This window comes from Solanum tuberosum, unplaced genomic scaffold (assembly GCF_000226075.1).
Source record: "Solanum tuberosum cultivar DM 1-3 516 R44 unplaced genomic scaffold, SolTub_3.0 scf00013, whole genome shotgun sequence".
Classification (NCBI taxonomy): domain Eukaryota; kingdom Viridiplantae; phylum Streptophyta; class Magnoliopsida; order Solanales; family Solanaceae; genus Solanum; species Solanum tuberosum.
The window spans coordinates 130,077-144,305 of NW_006238940.1; the positions used below are offsets into that span (position 1 = coordinate 130,077).

The 14,229-nt window shown below is 34.8% G+C and overlaps 2 protein-coding genes across 3 annotated transcripts; one reads left to right on the forward strand and one right to left on the reverse strand.

Moving 5' to 3' along the window:
• Positions 1-1,281: 1,281 nt before the first annotated feature.
• Positions 1,282-5,575, forward strand: LOC102590044 (SRSF protein kinase 1-like). 2 transcript variants are annotated; one of them, XM_006339937.2, is made up of 4 exons: positions 1,282-1,696; positions 3,345-4,133; positions 4,472-4,519; positions 4,613-5,575. In XM_006339937.2, exons 1-4 carry the CDS (start codon positions 1,508-1,510, stop codon positions 4,934-4,936), a joined length of 1,350 nt encoding a protein of 449 aa, XP_006339999.1. In that variant the 5' UTR covers positions 1,282-1,507; the 3' UTR covers positions 4,937-5,575. The 2 variants fall into 2 exon arrangements, with proteins under 2 accessions (XP_006339999.1, XP_006340000.1); XM_006339938.2 differs by having other exon boundaries at positions 1,283-1,696; positions 4,616-5,575.
• Positions 5,576-7,723: 2,148 nt separating this feature from the next.
• LOC102590580 (uncharacterized) lies at positions 7,724-11,683 on the reverse strand. The gene is made up of 5 exons (XM_006339939.2): positions 11,363-11,683; positions 10,792-10,876; positions 9,041-9,095; positions 8,385-8,523; positions 7,724-8,124 (listed from the first exon to the last, which is right to left on the reverse strand). Exons 1-5 carry the CDS (start codon positions 11,543-11,545, stop codon positions 8,032-8,034), a joined length of 555 nt encoding a protein of 184 aa, XP_006340001.1. The 5' UTR covers positions 11,546-11,683; the 3' UTR covers positions 7,724-8,031.
• Between the last annotated feature and the right edge of the window lie 2,546 nt (positions 11,684-14,229).

Consider the following 14,229-nt stretch of genomic DNA (forward strand, 5'->3'; position numbering starts at 1 on the left):
ATATTTTGTATATGTATACCAAAACAGATTATACAACTGCTTTCTTTTGTATATGTATAGCGAAATATACATATTTATGTTTGCTATGGAGCGCAATTATGCAAACTATAGATATAGCTATAGCATACAAATATGATTTTTATGTTTGCTATATGTGAAAGTTACTCAAAAAAAGAAGAAGTGAAAATCCATTATATACAAATTTCCACTTAGGACGGAATTACGATTATAGTTCACAAATTCAACAAAATTGAATATTTTTTACTTTAAATCTTTATTTATATAAAATAAATTACTTAATATAAATAAATAATCTATTCAGAATTCAATAAGCAAAAAAATTATGATTCAAAATTCATAGATGGATAGATGGAAACATGGGCGGACCTAGAGGTTGATGAGGGGGTTCACCCGAACTCCCTCGACAAAAAATTACATTGTATAATTAAGGTATTTTAAAGAATTTTTAGGTTTATATATTGATTTTGAACCTCCTAAATGTAAGATTAGAGGTTGACTTAGTGATGGAGGGGGTTCAAAACTCATCTTGAGGCTCCAAGATCAACTCTTAGGCACGACTTTTTTTTTCCTGAACCCCCCCTTAATGGAAATCCTGGATCCGCCACTGGACGGAAAGTTCTGAATCCCCATTTGTTATTGTGGGGAACCGTTGCAAGGAAGCCAAAAATATTCCATTTACAATAATAAACACATGGTATTTTTTATTTATCAATTACGTATAAATAAAATAAAATTATTTGAGATGATTTATTTATGTAAAATCTTTAAGAAGAATAAATTCGTACATGTAAAATCACGATAATTGAAAATGTTAAAAGAAAAATAAGGTAAACCAAAATTACATCCAAAAAAAGTAGAAGGAAAAAAAATCTCATCTATCCAATTTGTACTTGTTCAGTATTAATTTAACACTCTTCTTAAAAAGTGATAAATAAAATAACCAATCTACTGTATCATTTTTTTAATATTCTGAAAAATGTATTGAGACATAATTATAGTTAATAATAAGATTAAAATTAAAACTTAAGTGATAAATTATCTATAATTTTTTAAAACGAATTAAGTAAAATTGAACATTTATTTTATTAATATAATAGAAAAATAAAAGTGGACCATGAAGTAAATTATATCCTAATTTTTTTGAGGACCTACCTAAGTTAATGAATAGTGACAAATTAAGATTGATTTTCCAAGTGAATTGAAAAAAGAAAGTGACAATTTATTTTGATTGAATAAAAGGGGAAAGGAAATAAGCAGGGGAAAATTATAGGCATGGGAAAAAAGAGGAAAAGAGGAAAAAGTGGAGAAAACATGGTATTGAAGGCCACATATAACCCCTCAATAACGCACTGTCCCATTCATTCTTTGCTTCCATAAAGCTTTTTCCTCCGTTTCTTCCCACCCCGACATTTTCCACTTTGCTTCTTCTCTAATCCATTTTTTGTAGATCACACTGTGCGAATCACCTTTGATCCATTCATCGATCATGTCAGGTTCACCGTCCTCATCGTCGGCATCCGAAGATGAAGATGAAGGAATCGATTCATACAGAAAAGGAGGATATCATGCCGTCAGAATCGGTGATTCATTTTCCGGTGGACGATATATCGCTCAGCGAAAACTCGGCTGGGGAGAATTCTCTACTGTTTGGCTCGCTTACGATACTCGATCATCCGTAACTTTCTTTTTATTCATCAATAACTTCCTTCATTTCCTTTGATTTTGTTGTTTATGCTTATTTGAGATCGTTATTTCACGATTTGTGAAAAGCTTATACTTAATTGATGAATATCATCTTTGTTTGTGGCTAACTTGTCGGTGATTGTTTAGATTAGATCACACCTTGATTAAGTAACTGTACTGTCCAATTGGTGGATACTAATTGGCACATGGTAATCAATAATTTTTTGTCACTGAGGATTCTATTTGACTAAGTTGAAATGAGAAGAGTCAGTATGTTGTTTATACTGAGGGATGCCAGCTTAGTCCTAGACCTATATAAGAGAGTGTCGTTGTAGATTGATAGCCACGTAAAATTAGTCTAAATATGATGAATACTGATTTAGGATCCTGAAATAGAGTGGAGTGGATGTACGGGATTCGTATTGAAAATCCCAAAGTAGTTCATTGATCTATTGAATTATTGGCAGCGGCATGGATTTTGAAGTTGGACGGTTCAGATTGAATTTATAGCATCCTGGCTACTAAGTTGTTGCACAAGACTTTTGTCAGGATCTCTGAGGGCAATATTTCCCCATTAAAAATGACACTAAGAGAAATCATATAGACTTGTCTAATAATGGAAACAGATTCTTATATGATACCTTATGCTGTACTTGAACATATTCGGACACCTATTTCTGTTTTTCTCCCACTGAATACTGATAAGGTTCAGCCTTACCTATCTCCTTGTGTATTTGAATGATAATTTATGTTTCTGCATATCTATATGCTTGATGATAGTTATATACTGATTTTTGCTCGACAGCTCACACCCTTCCAAGAACTTCCCTAACACAATTTGAAGTGAGGGTTCCTTTTCTTTTCTTCTCTTTTAGTTCACTAATCTTGTCTATATCCGACCATCTCAAGCAAGTAAAATATGTCTCTTACTGCTTACAGACTGAAATAGTCTCCATTTAGTTTTAGTCATTGCCATTCTAACCATTTCTTTATGGTGTCAGACTTGGCATATATTACTTGTGTTTGTTATGAATAATATGCATATACGAGGTTTCTTTTTCAAGTTGCGAGATCCGTGACCCAAATAACAGTTTTAAGTCCTTGGTGCTGAGGATAACTTTATGTATGGGGTTAAAACATTGTTTGAAGACCTATATGCCATAATAAAGTGTAAAAAATGTTTGGGATGCCTTTCATCTCCAAATGCCTTAGGATATATTCTGAGCTCCATAGAGAATTAGGGGTTTGAACGTTTCCATGTCAAAGCATTTGTCTAGGGGGGAATTTGACCTGGTTTGGAGTCAACTGGTGATACTAGAATGATTGCTGAGCTAAAATATCAATGCATTAATTAGCTGGCATCATCAGGGAAGTTCAAGGATACTTTCTTGTTATGCAGAATAAGCACATGGAATTTGCTCCTCTTTGGAGAATGTTTATTCGTTATGTAACTGGTTGTAAGCCACCTGGTAAGCACTGAAAAGATTCAAAAACATCTTGTTTCAAAACTTATTCCAACAAGCATGCACATTAGATTTCTTGTTCTGTATTCTCATTGTGGATGGTTATGAAATTTATAGAATTTTGTGAATTGTTTTCTTGGAATCTGGAGCTTATTGTACTTAACTTTGTTTGGGTAGGAATTTGTAGCCTTGAAGATCCAGAAAAGTGCACCACAATTTGCTCAAGCTGCTCTTCACGAAATTGAAGTCCTTTCTGCTATTGCCGATGGTGATCCCTCTAATAGTAAATATGTTGTTAGACTTATTGACCATTTTAAGCATACAGGACCAAATGGACAGCATTCATGCATGGTCCTTGAATTTCTTGGTGACAGCTTATTGCGTCTCGTCAAATATAATCGTTATAAAGGCCTTGAGCTGGACAAAGTTAGGGATATATGCAAGTGCATTCTAATTGGTCTAGATTATTTGCACAGGGAACTTGGAATTATTCATACAGACCTAAAACTTGAAAATGTTCTTTTACTTTCCACAATTAATGCCACACAGGATCCAATTAGATCGGGAACACCGCCCATACTTGAAAGGCCTGAAGGGATCCCAAATGGAGGAGCAACTATGAATATTATTGAGAAAAAACTAAAACAAAGGGCAAGGAGGGCAGCAGCCAGGATATCCGGTAGACGGGCTTCAATGGGTGGGGTGGGAGGAGGTGCGAAAACAAATAGAAGTCTTGATGGTATTGACTTGAAGTGCAAGGTTGTGGATTTTGGAAGTGCATGCTGGGCTGACAAGCAGTTTGCACAAGAAATTCAGACACGACAGTATAGATCTCCAGAAGTTATACTTCAGTCTGGATATTCATTCTCTGCTGACATGTGGTCTTTTGCTTGTATTGCATTTGAGCTTGCCACTGGTGAGATGATGTTCACACCCAAAGGTGGACAAGGGTTCAGTGAAGATGAGGTAAAATAATTTCATCTATGCTTTTTGATCCAGTTCTTTTGATATGCACTATGTAAGTGTTGTGATAAGTGCCTTTCATTTGAATATCATCCTTTTTCTTGCAACTTAGACTCTGGGGGCCACTGGATGTTCGCAGTGTGGGGAAGGTTCTCATTTATGTTTAGAGATGTTTACGAAGTTTATTTTGCTGATTTACAATCAGCCTTTTTTGCACATGTGATGTGGAGTTATCCAAATTAGCCATTAAAATTTTTCTATCAGATGGATCTTATTGCACCATCAAAAGATTTTTAAAAACTGCACTTGAATGCATTTCTTAGTATTTTTTTTGGTTCCAGGATCACCTTGCTATGATGATGGAGCTTCTAGGAAAGATACCTCGGAAGGTGAGCAGTTTTTTTTGGCTTGCGTGAGCCTTTAAGAAATTATTATTTAGATGTAATTCTTTACATTATATCTTATAAAAAATGATGGTGAAGCAGATAGCCAATGGTGGGGCTCGATCTAAAGATTACTTTGACAGATACGGAGATTTGAAGAGGATCCGGAGGCTGAAGTATGGGTCTTTAGAAAAATTACTTATCGACAAGTTCAGGTTTTCTGAAACTGATGCTCTTGAATTTGCCAAATTTCTTTGTCCCCTTCTTGATTTCGAGCCAGAGAATCGACCAACTGCTCAGCAGTGCTCGCAACACCCATGGCTCAACATTACAAGTCAAAACCAAACAGAGGTGAAGAGTGAATCTGGTCTGGAAAAGGTTAATGTTGGGATGAGAAACCTACAAATGAAGGCTGGTAAGTGATGTATGAATGAATGGTTGGTCTTCTCACTGCAGCACCGCTCCATTGCCCTCTCTCCCCTGTATCAGATTACTTGTGAATTAATTTTGGATTGTTTTAAGATTTAATCATTGGTAGACTTAGATGTATTATTTTGATTGATTATCACGAGGAAACGACCGCCAAAAGGAGAAATTGGCATTAGTCCCTGAAATATTCCTAGGTGAAGCTTCCACTTGTTTTAATGATGTTGACATTCACCAAAGAAACTATCCTTCATTCCGCTAACAAATAAGTTGGCCATGTTCAATTGAAGGCCTGGAGGAACAAAGCAAGCTCTACAGCGTTAGTAGTCTATGGCTTCATCTGGACTCAGCATTATCAATCTAGGAAAGAATCTTTAGCAGCCTGTAGAGAACATTACATTAATGGGAGCCTCTTGATATGGAGTGTGTTATGTACATTAAACATCAAAAGAGTTGGATTCTGTGGAGGAAGTTTATTCTCCATTTCCGCAGGTAGGAAAGAATTCTTTTCTTTTTTGATTTTAACTCAGGTTGAAGTCTTTGTAACAACTGATATATAATTTTTTGTATACATCACTCTGAAGTATATTAGTTGCCACTTATTATTTTATATTACAAAGAACGCCCTTCCCTTTTTGTCTTGTTGTGTCTTAATGGATTGTGTTGGTTCTTTCTTTTTGTCAAACTTACATACTCAACCACTGTTATATTATAAGGTGTCTATAAGGGACAATTTTAGTTGCTAAGAGGTGAATTGTCAATTACACTGTCCTAGTGACCTAATTGGGCATTCGTTCCCTCTTTAATTTTGTGCAAGAACAAAAAAAATAAATGCAAAATGTACAATTGGTGAAAGTGATAGAGAAGAAGATGCACCTACCTGGCCTTGAGGAATAATAAAAATTGATGGGATCTGACGTGAAAAAGACCCAATGTCACCAAATACCGCTACAGGGACCACGTGCCAACCCAATTTCGTTGCAAGACTTCTGGGCTTTTTAGCACATGTGTGAAGTGCATAAATATCAGCTTTCAATCATATGCCTCTGAATTTATTTTATTCTTAAATTTCAATTATTCAATATCAAAATCACTCTTCAAATTTGAAACATAGGTTTGAGAGTTGTGTACCATGTTGGGGTCGGGAGTCGAATCCTAGATCCTGAATTGGGGTTGAGGTCAGAGATTTATCTTGTATTGCGATCGAGGGTCGTGTTTCAGAACGGAGTCGAGAGTTGGATTTCATGTTAGGAGTTTGATCCCAAACCGGGATCAGGATTTGGAACTTGTGTTAGAGTCGTGAGTCTAGTTTCGAATTGAGGTCGAGGTCGGAAGTCGAGAGTTGGGTCCCAAGTCGGGGTCAGGGTATCCGAGATTGGAGTTTGGTGGCAAGGTTGAAAGAGGAATTTCAAAAGTATTTTCCTTATTTTGTGGTAGAAAAGTCATTTTTATTTAAATTGGAGAAAATAAGTTCATTTGAAAATTATTTTTCATAACATTTAAGCCAATCAGATACGAGAAAATTAAAATACATTTTTCGAAAAATGTTGCCTTCATACCAAACCACACCATAAAGGTAGACTTAAATGACACTATCACCCAAATTATAGTCCACTTCAACTAAATTACCTTATGTTTACCCTCTTTAAGCTCAAGGTACAAGCTTCGCAAGCTGCATCCAACTTTTTTTTCCTTTTAAAAATAATGAGTGTTAGGTAAGGGAAAATGAGGAAGAGAGAATTGAATAATCATCAATAGGGTGAAAGTTTAGGTAACTAACCAAATGAGCTACTAAGATTTTCCAGTTGCATCCAACTTTAATCGTATCAGTTGTTGCTACAAATTACTTGTGTAGTTTAACTTTATACATCATGATAATTGACGTTCAATAGTGAAATAAAAAATTTCAGAAATGAAAAAAATTATGATAAAAAATGTTTTCCTCTTTAATTGACTTTATGCAGCATGAATCTAATTAGTCGGGATCCTAAATAAATACAGAATATTGGGTGAAAAACAAAAAAATAAAATCAATTCAAAGATGTTGAATTATAAATGAATTGAGCTATAATTCAACCTCAGTTTGTTTAAATTAAGACAAATAAATAGTTTAGGTTAATTAATAAAACTAAACTCATTCAACTCAAAATCATTTGTGAATTGTTTGTCTACTTTTATATTTGTTATCTTCTACCAACATAAGTATATTTTTTCCTCTAATAAGATTTAAATCTGAGTTCTTCTGATTCTTAATTCATTTCATTAGACCATCAAATAATTTTCTACGATGAAACAAAATATTGTCTCCTATTTATTCCTCAACAATAAACATGTCAACCTACATACAACACACATTTAACTATTTTAGTACTCCTTACACCTATCACATTATGGCTCCAGCTGCTCTCCTGCAATTCAAAAGTAGGAATAATTTGATAATCTATTGGTAAAACATAAAATTGTTGTATAGCTAAGAAATCTCATAGGACCAGCTTCCAATGGTTCGATGCTCGATGAATAATAGATCAATTTATCTTCCTATTTCAATTAGATATTAGAACGTTTTTTTCAGCAAGGTTCAAACTCGCAATGTTTGTCTAACTCGCATATTGAATAATCTTATAACTGAACCAAAGCCTGGGATGGTTAGCATAAATTACATTTGTCATAACTGTACTTTATAACAATTGTTGAAAGATGCAAATATTTGATCAGCTTACTCCTCAGTCATAAATTTGATAGTGAATTCCTGTTGTTTAGGGTTGACAACATACTGATATCAAATTATCAAAATCACATTCATGTTAGATCTGAAAAAGAAATGGAACTAGAGCTTTGTGGTATCTGCACCTGGTTTAATTACAAGGTAATCGAAAAGGCTAACGAAACTTTCTAGAAAGGAAGTATCCTGTATGAAAAGTGGTTCCAATGCAGTAACAGGCTCATATGATTTAGCCATTTGCAGGAAGCATGTGTGATGATAATATGGAGGACTATATCAATGCAATTTACAACTTCAAATGTAAAGAAAACAAATGCTGAAAAAAAATTTATACTAGAAATTGAATTGGTTGATATTATACTATTACAATCTATGTAATCGTCTCCGTGCATTCTCCACATTCAATGGCAGCACATAAAGCCTTCCAGATGGGCGCTAACATTTTCACTGGTGGACGCAATTCCTGGAAATTATATTTGAATACAGCAAATTGTGTAAGCAAGAGAAAAAAAACTGGAGTTATATTCTCTACTAAGTCCTTTGTGTTGATTAAAAGTCCTTTCCTTTGTTTGTTCTATCTTAAATTCCAACCAAAAAGCAAACAAATTTCGAAGCTAGAGACTGGACATCTCATTTTGAAGGGCTATTTTTCAACTACAAAGATACGAGTATGAAGATTGCTAAGGATTTGCTAGATAAATATAGCAGAGATATAAATTTCACCTTGAATACTAGCATAAGTTCTTCCTCTCCTCGAATAATCAAAGATAGACTCCAATAACAGGTGACTGGTGTGACACATTCTGTCAGCACTGGTTTCAAAATCCTGCTAATGGGGACAAACTGGCGAACTGTTTTCCCACTATATACAAAGGGCTGAATTAGAATTTTATTTTGATAAACATAAAAATGAAAACAACAGGCAGAATTAGAAGTTTCTCAGATCAGATACAAGAAGTGTAAAATGGTACCCCTCATGGTTCAATGTACATGGTATCATCAAAATAAATTCAAGTGATTCTAAGAAATTAATCATTTTTCAACTTGGATCCAATAAGAACTTCATCTGTCCAATTTCATATAGGAAAATAACTTGAGCAGTGCACACAGAGAAGGTAGGCACAGAACAAAGGTAATAAACTAAACACTTCTACTTGTTTATGTAACATAGTTACCCATCTCAGAAAAGAGACTAAGAAACAAGTTGCTGTATGCACAACAATCTTTAAAGAAACATAAACAAAATAATAAATCCATGCCAGAATATATGACAAGTCATTTGATTTTAAAAGCATCTTTTAACAGTGTTGAAAAATAATTTTACAATTCACTTTAAGCAAATAGCAAAACATTCACCTCTATACAGGAGCAGTAAGTACCTTCCATACTGAGTCTCAAGTTGAACTCCAAAAGCTGGCAGAATTAGAACAGACTCTGTCATAAACAAACACAAGATACAGAATAAAATATAAGTTAGTGAATACATCCCAGAACCAAATGATACTAGCGTATTCATTATACATTTATACTATCTTTTATAAGGGAAGAAGTTAAATCAATAAAGCATCCACACAATATTTGAGCATTATCTTAAGAGACGTCGCTAATTTGATACTTCCGTGGAGTAGTGGAGTTAAGACTTAAGAAGATGTGGTACATGAACTGCAATGTGATATGAATATTCTAACAAAGTAAAAGGCAATTTTTGTAAAAAAACTGTGAGACCAGCAATGTGACATTGGGGTGATATATTGGGCAGCAAGGCCAAACATATCCACTAGAAGAGCACGGTAGAAATAACAATTTCTAGATAGATGTGGGGCCATATAAGATAAAGACCAGAAATGATTACACGCAGACCGCAAATGCACAAATAGAGTATAAAACGAAAGAATATTGTTTGAGATAGTTTAGGCATGTCTTACGTCAACCTCAAAATGCACTTGTCCATAGGTGCAACACTATGTTGCTTGAAGTTGCTAAGAAGGACAAGGTATACCTAGAACTACATGGAGTGAAGCTGTCTTCAAATGACCTACAATCTCTAGGACCAGTTTGAACTTAACAAATAAGAACATAGTGATAGTAATGGATCTATATAGGCAATAACAACAAATTAAGATTAAGGTTTAGTTGCTCTTATTACACTTAACGTTATGTCCTGGCAGGGGTAATAGTGATTCAGAAAACCTTTAGTTTCAAGAGAACCTGAAATTTGCGTTGGAAGAAAATCTCTTTACCAGATTTAATAAGATTGTCCCAAATAGAGCAGAATAACAAATGATTCATAACACAAAGACGGGCAACCAACTAACTTGTGACCGAGATGTAGTTGATTGATAGATTGTACATGAACCACAAATGGATGTCCCATCATCTTGGTTCCCAGTAAAATTTCCTCTTAGCATATAATTTCTGTGTTCCAGCAAACTTTTTGATGCCGGAAACAAGCAAGAATTACACGCACAAACAAACTCACATACTATTTATATTTACCCAGCTCCTTTTGCTGGCTTTGGATGCTAACATCCCGAAATCCTAGTAGATTGGAAACAAATATGTACATACAAATCCGTGCACACACACACATATATATACAAGGATAATGGGAGTGAATAATGATCCCCAGATCGTCAGACACTGATTATCAAACTTTAATCAATCGTTTGCAAGAAACTAGAACATTATAACTACAAAAATACAGCAAATATTAGTATATGCATTTCTATGATACCATACAACAATCAATTTTTAGAACTGCATATGTTGGGTTTAAACCTGATTAGGGGTTAAGCTATACCCACTACCATATTAAAACTTCATCAAGAACTTTTACCTTCTATAAGAGATAATACTTCAATTCGTATTGACAGACAATTCTTAAGTGAAAGGTATCATATCCAAGGTACTAACTGAAGTTACCGGGTGAGAAGGACATAGAATATTTAATGAGTTTTGGTCTCAGATTTTGACCTTCTCACACAATGGGCATCAATACAAAGTGCAATGGCATTGCTTCCAGCTGAAGGGGTTTCATACCGACCCTTATAACAGTGGATGTGATTGAATCTGGAAAATGCACAATATAAGCTGTACATTAAGTAAATTCATAGAAGTTAAACATCCTCACCTTTCTTAACTGGCTTCTTTAGAAATAACCTCATAAGCAATGCCATGATAACTAAGCTCCAAATATGAAGAGTATCTAGCTTTCCCTGCATTAAAAGACCTTCATCAAACTAATCACAATGTTCTTACTACATAATTGAGATGAACAAGTTTTGACCCCAGCTACATCTTCGTACAACATTTAACAGACTTAAAACCCCAAATGATTAACCACCACAAACTACATACTATTATCATTGCTAAAGCTACTGAGGATGGAAAAAGTGAGTATTATCCTACCCTCAACCCTCTAATTACAGGAAAACGAAAACCCCTAATTGCAACTTTCAAGCCAGATAATAAAATTCTTCAGAATTAGCAAGAGAGGCAGTATAAATTGGGGAAAAAATTACACTTTACATAAATTGGTACTACTATTACTTATATTATATATACCAGCATTACGTGAACTAAGACTTCCGTTAGAGATTTTCATTTCTAGGTTTAAAGAACTCTAATTTGAAATGAAATGAAATTGACGTTGGAAAAAACAATGAGATTGGCTTGGCAAGGAAGATGAAGGTATAATTTACCTGCCGGAATAACAGAAAGGTGGGATAGGCAAAAAGGAGAAGAGTAAATAGGCACAAATTGAAACCCTTTTCTCTACTCCTTCGAACCACAATATGGTGAGCGTCAATGGCTTCAGGTGGGCCTTTACCCACTTCGTGTACGTATGTGTATTTTCCTACTGCAATGGCCAATGCCTCCGCCATGCCACTGTTACTCCGGCATCAACGTCGACGAAATGCAGATTTGATCAGGGATTCAAGAAGATAACTCTCAACGGGTTGATCCGGACCCATCAAAGAAAACAGAGATATGCTGTTTAAACTCAATAATAACTATTATTAGTAAATACTAGGCATTTGAAAAGGAAAAAAAAGTGATCAAAGTTAAAAATGGGATTTTGGAAGATAGAAATTGTATTTGCACATTAAATTTAGCTTGGCAAATGAAATTATTATTTCACTTAAATACTCTTTAAATTGATTTTTTAACTTCAAATTATTATTTCAAGTTGATATTGAAATAACTGACCAAATTTTATATCAAAACGATGTTTTTTTTACTCGTTGACTTTTTATGCACGTTAATAATGAAAATAACACACACAATTGATATAGACCATACACATTCAAAACAAGATGAAGTTATTGTGATATCCCGAAAGTTGGAAAGTCGAAAAGGAAGGAAAAATGCAGAAAAATTGACTGAAGTGAGGTTCTACGAGTCCAACCAACGGACATAGGAAGCCCTACGGGAAGTATGAAAGGAGTCGTAGACTTGGAGATGAGATTTTAGAAAATCAAGTTTCTGAATTTTGACTACGGATGAACAGGACGAACCGTATGGTGGTTGATAGGCTGTAGATGACACTCGTAGGATTGATTTAGAGATTTAATTTAGTTACTCAGTCCTATGAAAGGATTTGGCGGGCCGTCATTTGTTCTATGGCCTGTAGGAAGGTCCCGTAGTAAGGTTCCAGACTTAGTGAAATTTTGGAGTGAAAGTTGAGTTCTACGGATGATCTATGGACCGTAGAAAGTTTGACACACCGTCGAATGGTCTCATGGAAAATGATTGAATATTTGGGATTCTGAAGTTGGTTCTACGATTGACCAGTACGAGCCATAGAAATACCTACGGACTGTAGGTCGCAACCATAGGTCTGTCCAACAGTTATTTTTGGAGGGTATTTTTTTTGGGTCTTTTCCTATGCATTTAATGCTTATACTACGTTGTTTTGACCCTGATTCTAAGCCCTATAACTATCCTTTCCCCTTAGAAAATTCTCCAACTCCTCATTTAATCAAATTCCTAAATTCTCTCTAAGGTGTTCTCTAAAATTCTCTCTCTAGATCAAGGAAAAAGAAGTTAGGGTTCTTCAAGGTCAAGTCTCCTTGTTCACCATTGATTCTAGGGCTTCAACATCAAGGTATGTAGGGAGTTCATCAATGAGTTTCATTCACCCATTGAGTCTCTAAAGATTCTAAGATTCTCCAATTCAATTGATTAGATTTTCATTCAATTCCTCACGGGTTCTATTTGTATGGATTCATTTGTTTGATTTTGACCATATTATGACTATTTAGACTCAATTACATGTTTTTCAATCAATTCAATGTGAACCCATGCATTAATCAGGATTTTTGGCTATAAACCCTTGCATGAATTTGAAAAAAAGTCATGAATCTATAAATATGTTTTCATGAACTCATGCATGATTTATGAGAAAGAATGATTTATGATTCGGTTACTTTAAGATGAGCATCTATGAAATTGTGAAAGACTTTCTCACATATGCATACATTTGTGAAAGGTTTTCTCACATACATAAAAAATCGTGAATGGTGAAAGGTTTTCTCAGACATGGTTTAAGGAGCTACACTGTGATGTTTCTAGCTTGGATTAGTATCTTAATTGTGTTTTTCCATGGATGATGATGATTTTATGTTTATGACTATTCTATTGGAATTTTTACTTAGCACCGAGAGGATATTGAGATGGAGGCTCTCCCGTTAGTACAGGTCGGGTCTCTAGTAGCAATATTTTTTTCCCTAACTATGTGCCTCCGTAGGTTGTATTAAATGACATAACAAGTGGATCCACCTAAATTAGAAGTTTAAGGTTGTTGTCTTGGCCAGCAATAACATCTCTTTTCGGTGTGAGAGAAAGACATCAAATTCTATGTTATGGCTCACATGGTCTATGTCAGTTAACGATAAATCCCACAAAACGAACTAAGTTGTTTTCAAATATTTTATGAAGCTTCCTCTTATGATTTCAAGATGCATTGATCATGTTTATGATTATGATTCTATTTAAAGGTTTTTATGTTAGCTTGGTGTCACGCCCACTCGAGAACCATTGTTGGCCCCAAGCGAACCTTTGGCCTGACTTATTTACTCAGCGGAAGACTTTACTCAATATAAACACTTTTAAAACAAGTAAACTGAACTGCTCAAAATATAACTTAGAATATAATATAATAACATTCACAGCCAAAGTAGCAACTCAAGTCTCAACTTAACTGAAAAGGAAAAGTAAAGACTCATGAACTAACATCACTAACTCTATCTATGAAGCCTCTAAACAACTGTGATGAACGTCGGGACCAGACCTATGACATACTAATGAACTAAAATATTGAAAGCAATAAAAAGGATCCTCCGGAAAGCTAGGAGGCTCACCAACTGACTCTGAGTGCTCAACTGGATCAACGAGCCACTGGATGCTGACCTTGGTTACCTGCGTTTGCATTATAATAAGATGTAGGCCAATTGGCATCAGTACATTGAATGTACAAGTATGCGAGTTGGAATGCTAAATATAACTTAAGCTTGAAAAGAATCTGAAAGAAACACTTACCTTGGCTTTACTCAACTCATGAATAACT